Consider the following 15,053-nt stretch of genomic DNA (forward strand, 5'->3'; position numbering starts at 1 on the left):
AGTTGGTGTTCAGCAGGTGGGAAGTTGTAGGACCTGCCCGAAGTAAGTTATGCCCTACTAACTATATTTTTTAAGTAATGGACGCAGCTGTTCTTAAGATATTTTGCAAATACACCGAAAAGGGAAATAAGTTGCAGATATTCTTGAACTTAAAAGTATATATTTTTCCTACCATAAGGTAACTTCTGGAGGTGGGAGTGTGTTTAATGACAGTTATTTACCTTAGTCCCCTAGCCCATTCACTCATAGATAGTAGGGACATTTGAACATTTTGAAGGAATCTCATGTTGGTTTTCAGTACATGCCCTATTCTGTGAGCCCAAGTACCCAGAATCTGGTTACAGGATGTGTTCTAAGAAAAGGCCATGAATGTAAAATTAAAAATAGTTGTATTATAATAAATTTGTAAATATTCTGTTGTTATGGCTGTTATGATTTGCATTGATGATCAGATAGATAGATAGATAGATAGATAGATAGATAATAGTCAGAAATGTTGATTTTATGGTATCTATGTTTTTTGCATGGTTTAATCCGACATTTTCTTTTACAAAGATACATTTTAAAATCCTCTTTAAAGTGCGTGATCTTAAAAGATGTATCAGTTGCCATTGTTACTGATATTTACTATTCATCTGGCTTCATCCCAGTACTCGGGTAAGTATAAGAAAACAAAACATCATATATTTAGCGGTAATGTAATATCAATGTGTGTAATTTTTATACACCAAAAAACAACAAACAATAGTGACATATCTAGAAATATATTATTAAGAAAATATTTTAACACTACACTCTTTGTGTCAATTTTTATTTTGTTAAGTTACATCAAAAGTGTAGTCTTGTGTTATGGGACCACAGGGCAATAACCAGTTATTATAGGTGTTGATCACTTTTAAGTTGGTCAAATCTTTTATTAAGTAACAGGATAGAAAATTTGCAAAAAAGGATATAATTTCCGTATTTGCTCGATTATAAGACAACCCTTATACCCCCTATTTGTCACTTTGCCTCCCTGATATGCCTTATACCCCCTATTTACCACTCTGCCAGCCAGATGTGCCTTATTCCCCTATTTGCCCCTCTTGATATACATTAAACCCCTCGATATGCCCCCCGACTTACTGATGCATCCCTAGACTTGTCCCCCATGCTCCAGACAGGGCCGGCCCTATAATGGGGCAGACTGGGGCAATTGCCCCAGGCGGCACTTTAGAAGGGGCGGCACTTTGCCGCCCCAAGCGCTTTTTTTTGGTTTTTTTTTGAAGCGGAGGAGAGAGAGAGGGGCACCGAGTGGTTTTCGCTTACCCGCTCGGCGCCCCTCTCTCTCTCTCTCCTCTGCGGTGAGTCTCCCTGTTCGGTCCCGGTGCCAGCTTTTAATGCAGAGCGCCGGAAGTGACGTCAATTTCCGGCGCTCAGCATTACAAGCCGGCACCGTGGCAGAGCAGGGAGACTCACCGCAGGACTGTTTAAAGGTAAGTACCGGGGGGGATCGTAGATTATGGCGTCGGCGAAGTTTAAATCGCCCCAGGCGGCGTTAAGTCTTCGGCCGGCCCTGGCTCCAGAGTCCCTGGTGTCAAGTGGGGGCAGCCTGTGGATGTCTGCGCTCAACCTCCGCTGCTACGCAGGGTTGAGTGGAGGTTGTCTGCGCGCATCGCACAGGCATTCAGTGGCTGCCAGAAAGGAGCATCCAGGTCTCCTGTAGCGCTGCAGGGAATCCTCCTCTCTGGCAGCCAGTGGACGTCTGCGTGATGTGTTTAGACAACCTCCACTGCTGCTGGCCAGTACTTCCCCCAGGGCTTCTATGGTGGAGCACCAGACGCTGCAACGCTGCGGGGGATCTGGATCTTAGTTTTGTAGTCAGACCTCTATTCGAGGTCTGATTAGAAGACGACCTATGAAAATTTTAACGGCTCCTACTCCACACTCAATTGTCTATTTTTTGCCAGGGGTTTTTGGTATGATAACATTTAACAATTATGTTGATTAAAGTACTTTATAAAAATATAAAGTAGCAGTATATAAAAAAATGTAAGTAACAGATAATAACATGTATATTATTTTGTAGATGGTTCCGTTTACAGCACTCCAGCTTCTGTGCAGCACAACTGTATAGAAAGAGGTATTTAATAAATGTATCAAAACATTTGCGTTATTAAATGTTTAATGTTATTTTTTCATTTTAACTGGGCCAACAGAAGCCCATTGCAGTGCTAATAATGTGTGAGTAAGCTGTCTTGGTTCATCAAAAGAGAAGGAACACAAGGTAGAGCTTGGTAGACTCTGTAGATGAATTTACCTCTCGAAGCGTTTTAGATTTTGTGCATGTCTTTGCACAATATTCATCGGCACACCTCTGCCCGCTTCAGAGGTAATATCAGGCCTGTACCTCTGTATAGGACTCCTTACTTTGTTCATCAATGTGCAGGTATCAGACAAACACTACCTCTGCTCCATCTGGGCAACAATACATACGGAAAAGAAAGAACGCTGATGCGCACTGGATACAGTGAAAACGTCCCAATTTATTGGATATACTGGGCAGGAATATGCACAGACGTTTGCCTCTTTGCCAATGGGCACCAGTGTTCTTTGCTTTCTGACATCATTTAAACTCTGGGTGTGCTGATCCCTGACAGTTTGGGGTTAGACTGGCCTATTCCTTGACAACAAGGTTTGCTTTATCCTTGGTACAGCACATTGGCTTTGACAGCCGTTAACCTGCCCCTCTGTTGTGTCTTGGACTACAATATCTGTACTCGTCTTGTATTTCTGGTTGCCTGACTGATCTACTTACTGTTCCCAACTCTGCTTTGTTTTTTACTTTGTCCACAACTCATCTTCTGCAAAGAGGGTCTAGTCCATAACCTATAGCACGGCTACAGTAAACTATAATTTGTCAAGCTAGGTCCTCCTGCATAAGCCTTAAATATCAAATACGACTGACCTCTGGTTTTACGTCTGGTAATGTGTGTATCAGAGTCTAGCAATGTCTAGTCTAGTCTGTGTAAATATTTCTTTTCATTTATTTTAGAGGCTACTTCTTTTACTTTGCTAACTGACAATATATATCCCTGGAGCTACATTTATGCTATTGGCAGGCTTGTTCTTCGGGTGTCTGACAGATATCCCTGCGGTGTCCGACAATACAGAGCCATAAAGCTCAACAATACAAGTAAGCATTGACACATCCTTTATTCATTTAAGGATACATTCTTCTTTTTATTTTTATTTACTGAGATAAATGGAACCCAGTAGAAGTGGACAAGGCTAAAACAAGACCAAGTGCTTCTAGGTGCATTCATGTTTGTTTGAGGCAGTGGACAGTTTCTTTAACTCAGTAACTTCTACCTGACCTAGGGGAGTGCTGTCTAGTTGACCATTTGTAACTTCACTGAAGTTCATAACTGTTGTCCCCTTTTTTACACTTTCTTCTTCAAGATGTCACTGAAAATGCTGTAACCACCAAGATGGGATTTTTAAGCACCATAGATAATTATAATTTCTGGGACGTTTATGACAGCTTTTTCAGTTATTACAATGACTATAATTATTACGAGCAACAGTACTGCAAGCAATCCCTTTTACTGGGACTGAAGAAGGCGCTTGACGACTCACCAGCTGGTGCCTTTATACTGGTGATCAGCAGTGGTTCTATGGCGGACTCCAATGACACAGTGCTGTTGAATCAGATATTCCACCTGCTCGAGGAAAAGAAATCCCAGGTAAGGTATACATCTAACTGCATGAACATGAATCTAATGTCCCCATGTTTAAAATCATGTTTGTGTTCCAGGTTTTCTTTGTTGTATATAATCGCTGTAACATTAGCAGCACAGCGGAAAGTATTTTTAATGAAATTGCATCTCGGAGCTTTGGGCACATTATAAGTGTGGACGACTTCAGTATATCGCAGGTAAGTTGTATTTCTATTCATTTACAATACATTGCAATGATCTGATTACTTTATGTCCCAAATGTAAGACTATAACAATAATAATAATGAATGCTAACATACACACAAAGAAAACTATTATACTCAGCTACAGTAAACCGCAGGCAAGACGTGAATAGGAAAATGAAAGGGTTCTATTTTCATTACAAAATACATGCTAACCAATATTATTTCCACAGGTAGTCTACGGGTTGGATTTGTATCTTGCTAAACCCCTCAATTCTTTACGTATTATGAATAAAAATTTAAACACCAATGGCGTACACACAGATGTGTTCAACGTTACATCATTAGCATATCTATTAATTACAACTGGCGGGAATGCAAACTTCACTCTTGCTGACGGTACTGGTGAGTATCCCACGACTAAATACACAAAATGTATTTGAAACGGCAATTGTGAAGCATGACTAACGTAATGCTTGTGTTGAGAGGCTGTCGAGGTTACTGGGTAAGGTCCCAGGGGCCACCGCATGCACTGCTGGGACTACAGAGGTGCCTGATTTTGCACTTTGCACATGGCCCCATACCATGATATATGTATAATTATCCTAATTATGGCAGATAATGAAATGCACTATGCATGTTTGTACTCTTACCACCTTAAAATAATGTAATAATGTACCTAGACGCTCTGTGGGTGAAATGCATAGTGGAGCCATGGAGTACATGCATGGTTTCTGTCTTATTTTTCTGTTTCATAGATAAGTATGCAGTCTGCGCATGTGCAATAACACATGAGAACTCCACTAACTTATGTTGCGCATCCATTGTATTTATTAAAAGTTGATATTCCGTAACTGAAATTCTAATGTCAGGACGCACAGTGAAAGGGGCTAATTTATCCAGCAGTATTCAGGATAACTGTGAGGTCCAAACGTGTTCAGATTTAATATGGATTTTCTCTATCTGTCCTAATTAAAGTATTTAATTATTAAGGAAGCTAAATATATATATATGTACAATTATTAATAATCTTACATCAAATATGTAAAACACAAGCACACTCAAAGATCTGTTTTATCACAGAAATATATTTGATGTTAATATATGTTCAAAAAATATATATATGCCCTTTACATTAATTTTAATACATCTTCACCTTTTTTATTTGCTGTAATTTTATGTAATATTTGAGCACCAGAATTCAGTAATGATGTTACAAAAATAGAGTAAAAAACAAAACATCAAAACTGAAAATATACAAAGTGGACAATAGGATGAGCATGTTACGACATGTTACGAGATGATGGTCCTTACATTCTATTATATAAGATTGAAAAAGAAAGAGACAGAATGTATGGGACTGCTTGGGTAAGGATGACGAAGTATTTGTTCTTTTTTTTTGGTACGCTATTTTTAGGAAACCGTGTTGAATATGAACAAGTTCTATCACATGTCAAAGGAAGATCATATTTGGTGAGAAATCCTATTTCTGGAAACTGGTATATAGAAATAACTAATAAAGGGAACAGCTCTGTAAAGGTTTTGGGATTCACTGGTAGGTATATTTATATTTATATTTCATAAATGCATAAATAAAACATTTATCCCATAAGAAAGTTACCATTTGGTTTTGGGAATATAATTTCTGTACATATATTTGTGAACAAGTAAACATGTGTGCCACTTGTAAACATATCTATTATTTCAACATGTCTTAATATATATAGTTTTTACCCAAACAATAAAAATTATAATTACTGCATTTTAGCACCAAAAAACAGATTTAATCTACAACAAATGTAATTTTGTAACTTCAGGACTATATTTCCACGGATATGTGCGCATGTATTAATAACTTACTATTTCCTGTTTATTTTACAGATTTTGAATCACAAGGTAAGCATGGCTCATTCCAAAAGAGGGCATCTTAAGCGTGGTGTTTGATTTAAGGTTAAATACCTGTCAATAGCTATCTGGGAGTTCCTTCCCTGAAAACGAAGTAAGGTCAGACAAGTACATCTGTTACCCGTGGGCTATTTTCACTTATATTCATACCTCAAAAATTCCCTAGTTGTCTTCCCGGAGATCACACACTACCTCTTATACAAAAACCAGTCAAAGGAAGTTAGGCGGTCAGACACGTACATGCATTATCTATGGGCTATTTGTCACTTATATTCGTACCTCAAAACTTCCCCAACTGTCTTCCCAGGAATCAGACACCACAAAAAAACAGTAATAGGAAAGCAAAGGCAGGGAATACATGAAAACGGCGGCCGATGGCAAAGCCTCTTATTTTATCAGAGCTCCCAGAAGAAGTAGGGAAGTGCTGAGCAAAACATTTGCCCTATCAGTTGGTAAAAAGGCTGCGTCTTGCAAGCTGACCCCATTTCTTTTGCCCCTGGGACATACATGGTGAGGTCTCAGCTATGTTCATAAAGATCTTTTTATTGTAGGAAAGTGCAGTAACTATGAATGTCATCCAGATGCAACCTGTGAAGAGTTTGGTGGATACCAGCAGTGTACCTGCAGGCAAGGGTACAAAGGAGATGGCAAAGTATGCCATGACATAGATGAATGTGAAGATTACTGGGTCCATAACTGTAATTTTGGCAATTGTATTAATTACATTGGATCTTACAACTGTTCTTGTTACAATGGATTTGTTTATGAAGAAGGTTTGGGTTGCGTTGACATTGATGAGTGTGCAAGTGCAGAGCTCAATGACTGTCACCCATTAGCTGTTTGTAAAAATGAACTTGGATGGTACACTTGCAGCTGTCCTTCTAAATATTTTGGAGATGGAAGATATTGCGAAGTAAATGAATGTGCACAAGAAAACAACACGTGTTTTAGTAACGCAGACTGCATAAAAACCTTTGGATCATTCAGCTGCGTTGACCCATGTTTCAGTTACACAGTACTTGCTGAAGAATGGAGGCTAACTTCTGGAAGAAATTATAGCCAATGGTATAATTGTGACTATTACCTAGATGGTTGGTATCGATTCCAAGGCAAACACGATCACAGAATACCCGAACACTGCATCCCAGAGTACAGCTGTGGAACCGATAGCCCAATGTGGATTAATGGCCTACATCCCACGACGGAGGAAGGGATTGTTAATCGGACTGTTTGTGCCAGCTGGTCAGGGAACTGCTGTATGTGGTCTTCTTCCATTTTAATCCGATCATGTCCAGGTGGATTCTATGTGTACAAAATAAAAGGAACCCCAAACTGCAATTTGGGCTATTGTGTTGGCAAGTATTTTTTTTTCTGATTGTCTGTTTCAATAGATTTTAGTTTTAATGAATTATACAGTTTTATCCTGCTAAACATGGATACGTCTTTCTGTGGCAAAAATAAAGTTAAAATAAATTTGTGGCTTATCTGAAAATCTTACATTTTAGAGTTTGATACAGTAAAACAACTTCAGAGCAGCCATCTTAACATTGCGTTCTTGTGATTTGATGATACCGGTAATTTATATATTTTTTTTTTTACAAAACAGAAATATGTGTATTTTTAATGGGATGCTTTAGTTATTCTTCTGATATGTTGTGTTAATAAACGTTCATTTCTACCTAGAGCCACAATTGAGTGAGCTAAACTGTTCCACTGCTCACTGCTCTCCTGATGAAGAATGTACGAAAGTTAATGGCGTCTCGGACTGTCACTGCAAAGATGAATCGTATGATAATGGCTTGGATTCAAATTTCAATTCAAGTAAGTAGCGCCATTAGATCTTGATTTTTTATGCTGGCATGTTGATTATGTTAAATAATTCAGAATTCTAGTACAAACTACTTATATGATACTTTTTTCTGTTCTCCACCACAGATTATCTCATGCCAGAACTTAAATGTGGATCAAACCAAATCATCTTGTCCTATAGCAAGTGCATTTTGGAGAGGAATGGATTTGATACATCGACAATACATTTAAGAGACCGCTCATGTACAAGCTATACTGAAAGATGGGATAAAAGCTATGTCAGGATTGAAATGTTACCAAGAAGTGGTTCATGCGGAGCACAGCTATTAGTAAGGGCAATTATCAAATCGTCTCCATTTCTGTGAGCACAGATGGCACCCAGGACCGGGCCTGAGATGTAAAATGGGCCCAATTTTAAAGCCAGCTTCTCATAGATCTCAGGCGTACAGTCCCTTGCTAGACACATCATGCTATGTTATTACATCATTCTAGATGTAGAAACATAGTGTCTGGCCAAATATCTAAGTGTAAGGCACAATGGCAAGCCATCCAAAGCATCGAAACCTAAAGAGAAAACGCATAAAACAATCTAGCATTCTAGTTCTTCAAATCAGTGCAGCTGCCCTTCTCAATTTGGGACCTCTTAGGTCTCTTCTTCAGCATATTCAGCTGAAAGACTTTCATAACCATATTTTATTTTTATTTATTTCTTCATTCCAGGTGAATCAATCCCATTTAACTTATGCAAACACTTTATACATTTCACCAAAAACTGATGGTATAATTCAAAGAAGTGAGGTTCGGGTGAACTTTTCCTGTTCATACCCACTAAACATGGAAGTGAGTCTGTGGATAGCTGTAAATCCATTTATCAGGTACGTTATCGAACATTCACTTATTTATTCACTTTGATTTATATGACTTGTGATAAACATATAGTTAACAAAATATCTAAAGTACAAAAGACCTAAAGTTATAAGCGGTGAGAAACTTCTCTACAAGTTATATATTTTGCGATGGATAATGTTGCTAGCTGGACACTGGAACTATTCATAACAAAGGAGAAGATATGACAGGAGAGAAGGCTATTTAACTTTTGCTTGTTAGGAAATCAGTGTTATAGCACAAATTATATTGAACAATATAATGGTGATACAAAAAATAAATGTACTCCATAAAAAATCAGTCCTTTACCACAAAAAATTAAAATACAAACTTTTGCCATTTCACAGTTCTACTTCTATTAGCATTGGTGGAACAGGAACATACACAGCAAAGATGGCTCTGTATCAATATTCCGATTACACGGCCCCTTATGAAGGATCAGAAGTGTGGCTGAGCGCAGAGTCCATGCTGTACGCTGGCGTAATAATCGAAAACACCTGGGAGCCCAACCTTGTGTTGGTTATGAGAGACTGCTATGTAACACCCACTTACGAGAGCTGGAATCCAGTAAGATACTACATTATAAGGGACAGGTATGTTTTTCTTCTAAATCAAGGATAAGTGACAATTAACGGTGTTCCAGAATGGACACAACCTATAGGGTACCTCCAAAAAAATTGCCTATGAATGGCAATGGGGGACATGTGGGATAAAGCAAAGCCTAGAGATGAGTAAGATTCAAATTTAGACTAAAGAATAACTTTAACCCATTCTAATTCTTACACCTGTGTTATTATATATTCTTTTTACTTATGTATTCATTTTAAAAAGTGACCTTCTTATAGTTATGTTGTTCCGTGTGTGGTTGATGCCATCTTAATGCTGCGTCACATTTTAAATTACTGAGCCCCCCAAAAAACTTTCTGATAATATGTATTTTATAGATAAATATTCTCCTGCCACATTAATTGATTTATTAGATGTTTATTTCCCCAGCTGCCCCAATCGAAATGATCCCACCATTTCCGTGGCAGAGAATGGAATATCTCGGCAAGGACGCTTCTCAGTTCAGGTGTTTAAATTCGTTGGGAACTACGACAGAATTTACTTACACTGTCAGATCCGCTTGTGTGATAGAACCTCTGAGATATGTAATCCGGTAAGTATTAACATTTATGTGTTAATAATTTCACAAGGAATCATATTCACTAAACATAAATCTGTTAATTAAATTGAAGTATTAGTTTAGACATATTCAACTTGCCATCATAGTAGCCACTTACAATAGGTAAAGCTCTCATTATTTTACTAGCTTTTTACGCATATGGGGTATTGCATTTTTCTAAATCATTACAAAATACCTTAACATTTTGTGTCCATACTTAATTTTTATTTTCTGTCCATATAATTTTCTTTTCTGTGAAATTAATTGCAGCAATGCTTCAGAACGAGATCCGTATCTACCAACAGTGATGCTAACACAACCAGTCTAACGCTTGGTCCTTTGCGTCTCAGAGGTAATTGCTTTTCTTGCAAGAAAATGTTGGTGTTAGAGGATATCTAAGGTACTATTGTAAGTAAGGAAGAAGACAGGGTAACAGATAAAATAAAGCTTACAATTTTAAGACATTTCGGTATTCGCAACACAAAAACAAAACTATATAAACGTACTGGTATTAACCCCTTAATGACAAAGCCTGTACATGTACAGGCTCAAAATGCATTGTTTTCAATGGGTTAAGGGACCGCCCATTGTCCTTAAGGGGTTAATAAAGAAAGTAAGCCTTTAGTTCATACATCATAGTATGTATCTTATTTTTAGCGGATATCTATGACTTTGAAACTATAAACAAATACATTTGAGTTTACGATGTGACATTAATTGAAATTACTCCCAGGCATCATTACTTTAATTTAAATTAAACATTTTGGGACACTGATGAGGTGTAACAGGGCATGATAAGATCAGACAGCTACATATAGCTGTAAGATATCTGGCATATTTTTGTTTTACATAATATTTTTTTTTATTAACAGCATCTTCCGAAACATCACAACCTGCAATAAAGCCTGCTGCTTTGTCTTCGGGTAGAGGTAAGGGTTAATTCACATTACCTCCAAAAACGTCCCTTAAAAGGTAGCTTAACGAAAAGTCTGATTTTGTACCAACATTCTTTAAGACGCTTAGGTGTCTTAATCAGAAAGAGCATGGATCTATTTATTTAATACCCATTTATGCCGTAAGACGCTCAACACATGCAAATCACTACATGATTTCATTCTAATTCTCCTCCCCTAGCTGCTTCTGCTGAAAACAGGAAGTATACTTAAGTGTGCTTCCTGCATATGATCTGTAGCATGCTTAATTAGAGTCAATGGAAGCTGAGTAGTGACAGCCAATTGCATGTAAGCTGATATTCCTATTGGACAGCCCCAAAGATCATATTAATGTATATTTATATTAAAGGAAATAAGCATCGACTGCAACGTTATTGCTACCAATAACACAAGGAATACGGGGCTTCTAATTTAAAGGGACAGTCATATTCAGCTAAATAACTTTAATAACTTTTTCTTTAATGTTACCAAATCCAGAAGTCTAATATTTTATGACACATTTTATTCCATGAGAAAGGATGGAAATCACTAGATGCATTAGGTTTTATAGACAGGGAATGAGTCTGATACTGATACTTATTATTTACAATCGTATCTGCTGACACTTCTTTGTGTTTCTTTTCAGCCATAACATCTTCGTTGGCCACTCTATTAACGCTGTACTTACTCGCAAAGATACTGAACTGAAGCTCAATGAAAATTGAAAGAGAAACTTGGCCCATGGTTTAGTTAGTTTTATGCCAAGTATTTTCTTTAAAGGAATGTTTGACGCAAACTATTTGCATGTTACCTAATACAGTGTATATTAAATGTGATTCCTTTGTATGAACAATGAAGTGGTTAATAAATTTAGCAGAATAACAATTTTGTCTGTGAATGTTTCTATAGTATTTTAGACGACTTGCATGGAAATGATATGCGTACCTGGGATGTCCCTTGATCCTGGAAGGTAGCATTAGAACCACACTCAGCCCATGAAAGAAGCTAACACATGGATACTGGGCTCTCCCTATAGGCCTAATTTAATGCTTAAGAGTGCTAACAACATATGTGGCCATTGGGCAAAGACTGCCAACAACAGAAGAAATGGGTAGTGGCACTAAAAAGTATCTATAGTGGCCTTACCATGAGGACGCTATCCTTGAATTCCATCTGGAGGAAGTTCTCAATAACTGGAGAAACAAAAAAATCTTGGGGTTTCACCAACTATAAAATAAGAGTCACGACATGGACCACCTTCATCGATGTATCTATAGAGATTCATCCTTCTCTACATTGATTTGAGTCCTGGAGGAGGGAATTTAAGTTATTGTCTTTAGCGTTAAATGAGTGTCTGTGGGTAAAAAAAACCCCATGTTCTATGGGTTTCAAAAGAAAGTAAAACAACTAGTGATGATCTCCTGTTGAAGAAGCAAAAGGGACAGGACTTGCACCAAGCATCAGCCCCAGCTTTGTTACCTTAGCCCAATCTAATAGACACTGACAGTGCAGGGTTATGCGATATGTTATGTTACCATGCTGAATCAGTGATGATCAGGCGAGGGATTGTCCATTAAACCTCTGGAGAGCTTAGGCACATGCCTAGTGTGCCTAATGTATAATCCGGAACTGTCGTTGTTTTAGGACACATTCATTCTTTCGCTTTGCATTTGACCATTCTTATCTGAGATCAAAGTAAAACATAAAAAAATGAAGGCACCAGCAGCGGCTTGGCATGATTTAACATCTGATTTTGAATAAATAGAGCTTAAATTACCAAACTGTCTTACAGTAGCTAAGGAGAAGGATGCCAGTCAATACTACAGAAATGTGCAGGGGATCTTAGAGTGCCACCACCTGATATGTGCCAACCACAAATATAGAGTGAATGAAGAGTTAAACATATGCTGTCTTCCAATATTAATACCTAGGTCAAGGCTATAAAATATTAACCCAAGTATGTAATTTTCTTTGTAAAAAAAAGCAGAATGTCATAAGAAAAAGTCTGTCTTGAGTTGTCTCAAAATTTCCACCAGGGGGCATCCCAGTATACGTAATGAATGAAACATTTCTTTTTTTAAGTTTTAGCCCTTCTAAGAATTCAACATTTAAGCAAACCATGTGCACTAAACAATTTTTGGTTGCGCTTATTGATAGTTATTCAAAATGTTTTGATTTTAAGTGTAACAGAAGCACAGTCAAACTGAAAGTTACTTTGTTATATTACCCAAAAAAGTTCTTAAGAACCTCACAGAAATGGTCGAGATATTGCACCTGTGGTACTCCTGTAGCCCTGCAAATATTCCCTCTAAAAAGGGGCAGAGCAACATTCTGTCCCTCTTTTCCCGTTGAAGTCCTAATGTTTAGTGGGCATAAGTGTTCACAGTGTTCTGGAGGCCCAAAGTCTAAAGTATAAATTAAATATATATATATATGTATTTAAATTTAGTTGAATAAATTAAATAAATCAGAAATTTGCATAAAAAGCCTCTTTGGCCATTGGAGTTACAATATTAGGTAGGAGAGAAATGAACTCTGAGAGTCAGAAAAGGTCATTTTTATATTGCTACGCTTGTGTGTTTAAATGGGAACCTCCACCACCATGGCCAATATATTTTTTGAATAAAACATTAAATACATCTTAGTAATACATACTATCTTACACCGTTTTAAACCTTAACTTTACTTATCTTTATATTTCACATGAGTACCCGCCTAACACTTTAGGTTAAGTTAATGGAATATGCAATTCATTATTGTAACTCAGACTTTACTCATAGTAAGTCACCTCATGCTCTTTCACTGAAACCAGACCTTCGTAGCCTCTTTGTACAGTATATATTACATCCTCAAAGTGTGATCCTATGTATAGTTTACTAACAGCAAGAGTAGCAATGAGTTGTAAAAAGCAACAGACTAATCCCAGATTGCTATATTTAGGTGTGTGAATGAGACGCCAGGCTTCCCTTGGCCAATACCCAGCTCTCAGGGCACTCTGAACCAAAGACAAGGGATTACTTCTGAATTACTACCGGCAGCTGCTGAGGTGAGACATCCCAAAAATATCTACCTAGCTGCTCTGTAGCCGACAAACACCCGCTTTAAAGGGATACTGGCAGAACATTTAAACTGCCCTATTCACCTTTAAATGACCGGTCTAGAGTAGTCGTGTTACAATGAATAGTGTGACATAACTGTTCTATTCAAGGTGAACATACTACGGTCTCCTTTTTTCATTTTTAAAACTAATATGTTCTTAAAACTCGTCTTTTTGATTTAGGAATTTATTATGCAGGACATTATGTAATACTGCATAGTATACTATAGTATACTATACCTCCAAATGGACAAAACAGCTGGGAATTCTGGCCTAGACCATCTTGTCCTAGGATGGCAGGCCCAGGGTGTGCTTCTCCACCCAGCCTGCTGGTTACAAAGGAGATCTCTGATCTCCACCACCATACCAAACGGAGAACTGTTCTGAATCGGCGCAGCCTCCATAGCATGCTGTTCCAAGTCACCCCATGTGCTTAACAGGAGGTGTGCTGGGCAATGATGTCATAGCCGGGTGTACAGAAGATAAATATGCCTCGGGGCCAAAAACAGACACTTTGTTTAAAGTGTGTAGTTCGAGGGGTAGATAGAAGGCAGGGCTTTTTATGTGGCTTTGTGATCTACCAAGCTATTTCTGTAACATATAAATCAGTTAGAAGAGGGATAGTGTATGTACACAATTTAATTCATAACCACAACCATACAAATTATTGTGATTTTCAATTTTTTTATGCACTTGCAACGGAATATTTTGAGTTCCTGGAAAAGTGGCAACGTCAAGGGCGCAAGGAGAGACCTTGGGGAGAAGGGAGATGTTGGGGAGACAACCTGGGATAGTTGGGTGGACACTAGGGAGGTACACACTAAATATATAAATACTATCTGTAAAACTTAGACCTGTGCATTATACTGTATATGCCACAAAACACGTACCGTGTACCGTACGCTGAATGGTTTATAAAACAGGCTCTGGTACACTGGATACTACAAGACTATATTAACGCACCAGCTGGCCTGATACCACTGGGAATTAATATCATTTTCTGCAGTTCCCAGGCAAAAAAAAGTATTTTTTCTTATAGATATTATGTTTTATCAGAAAGTCAATAAATGATTTTAATATTAAATTATATTTTATTTAACACATTGTTACCTAACGGCCTCTATAGATCGAAGCTTTGTTAATGTACATTTCTAAACATTGGCAAATTAAATATTAATTTAGAGAAGTCTTATTCAGGTAGTCTGATTAAATGTCTTTCTAGCCAGCTATTAAAGCAGTCATTATATATTGATAGAAAAATGTTTTAAGAGACAGAGCGCGTTGTGGTACATCATATCCGTGAAGCCATTCCGTTCTTATTTTAATTAAGAGACGGTTATATTCAACATGAAATTGAAT

The 15,053-nt window shown here is 37.6% G+C and overlaps 1 protein-coding gene across 1 annotated transcript; it reads left to right on the top strand.

Moving 5' to 3' along the window:
- Positions 1-11,482, top strand: LOC128501334 (uromodulin-like). The gene is made up of 17 exons (XM_053470769.1): positions 1-42; positions 556-657; positions 2,069-2,122; positions 3,035-3,175; positions 3,442-3,725; positions 3,797-3,916; positions 4,135-4,306; positions 5,319-5,456; positions 6,343-7,161; positions 7,490-7,627; positions 7,742-7,944; positions 8,336-8,490; positions 8,848-9,093; positions 9,497-9,659; positions 9,936-10,017; positions 10,538-10,594; positions 11,244-11,482. The coding sequence occupies exons 2-17, from the start codon at positions 597-599 to the stop codon at positions 11,303-11,305; spliced, it is 2,895 nt and encodes a 964-aa protein (XP_053326744.1). The 5' UTR covers positions 1-42; positions 556-596; the 3' UTR covers positions 11,306-11,482.
- Positions 11,483-15,053: the final 3,571 nt, after the last annotated feature.

The sequence above is a fragment of the Spea bombifrons genome, chromosome 7 (assembly GCF_027358695.1).
Source record: "Spea bombifrons isolate aSpeBom1 chromosome 7, aSpeBom1.2.pri, whole genome shotgun sequence".
Lineage (NCBI taxonomy): Eukaryota > Metazoa > Chordata > Amphibia > Anura > Pelobatidae > Spea > Spea bombifrons.

Bases quoted from the DNA above. Each gene is read 5' to 3' on its own strand.
- LOC128501334 (XM_053470769.1), top strand. From the start codon at position 597: ATGTATCAGTTGCCATTGTTACTGATATTTACTATTCATCTGGCTTCA. The intron at 8,491-8,847 runs GTACGTTATCGA...GCCATTTCACAG, and splicing joins GCTGTAAATCCATTTATCAG to TTCTACTTCTATTAGCATTG. The intron at 10,018-10,537 runs GTAATTGCTTTT...TTTTATTAACAG, and splicing joins TGGTCCTTTGCGTCTCAGAG to CATCTTCCGAAACATCACAA.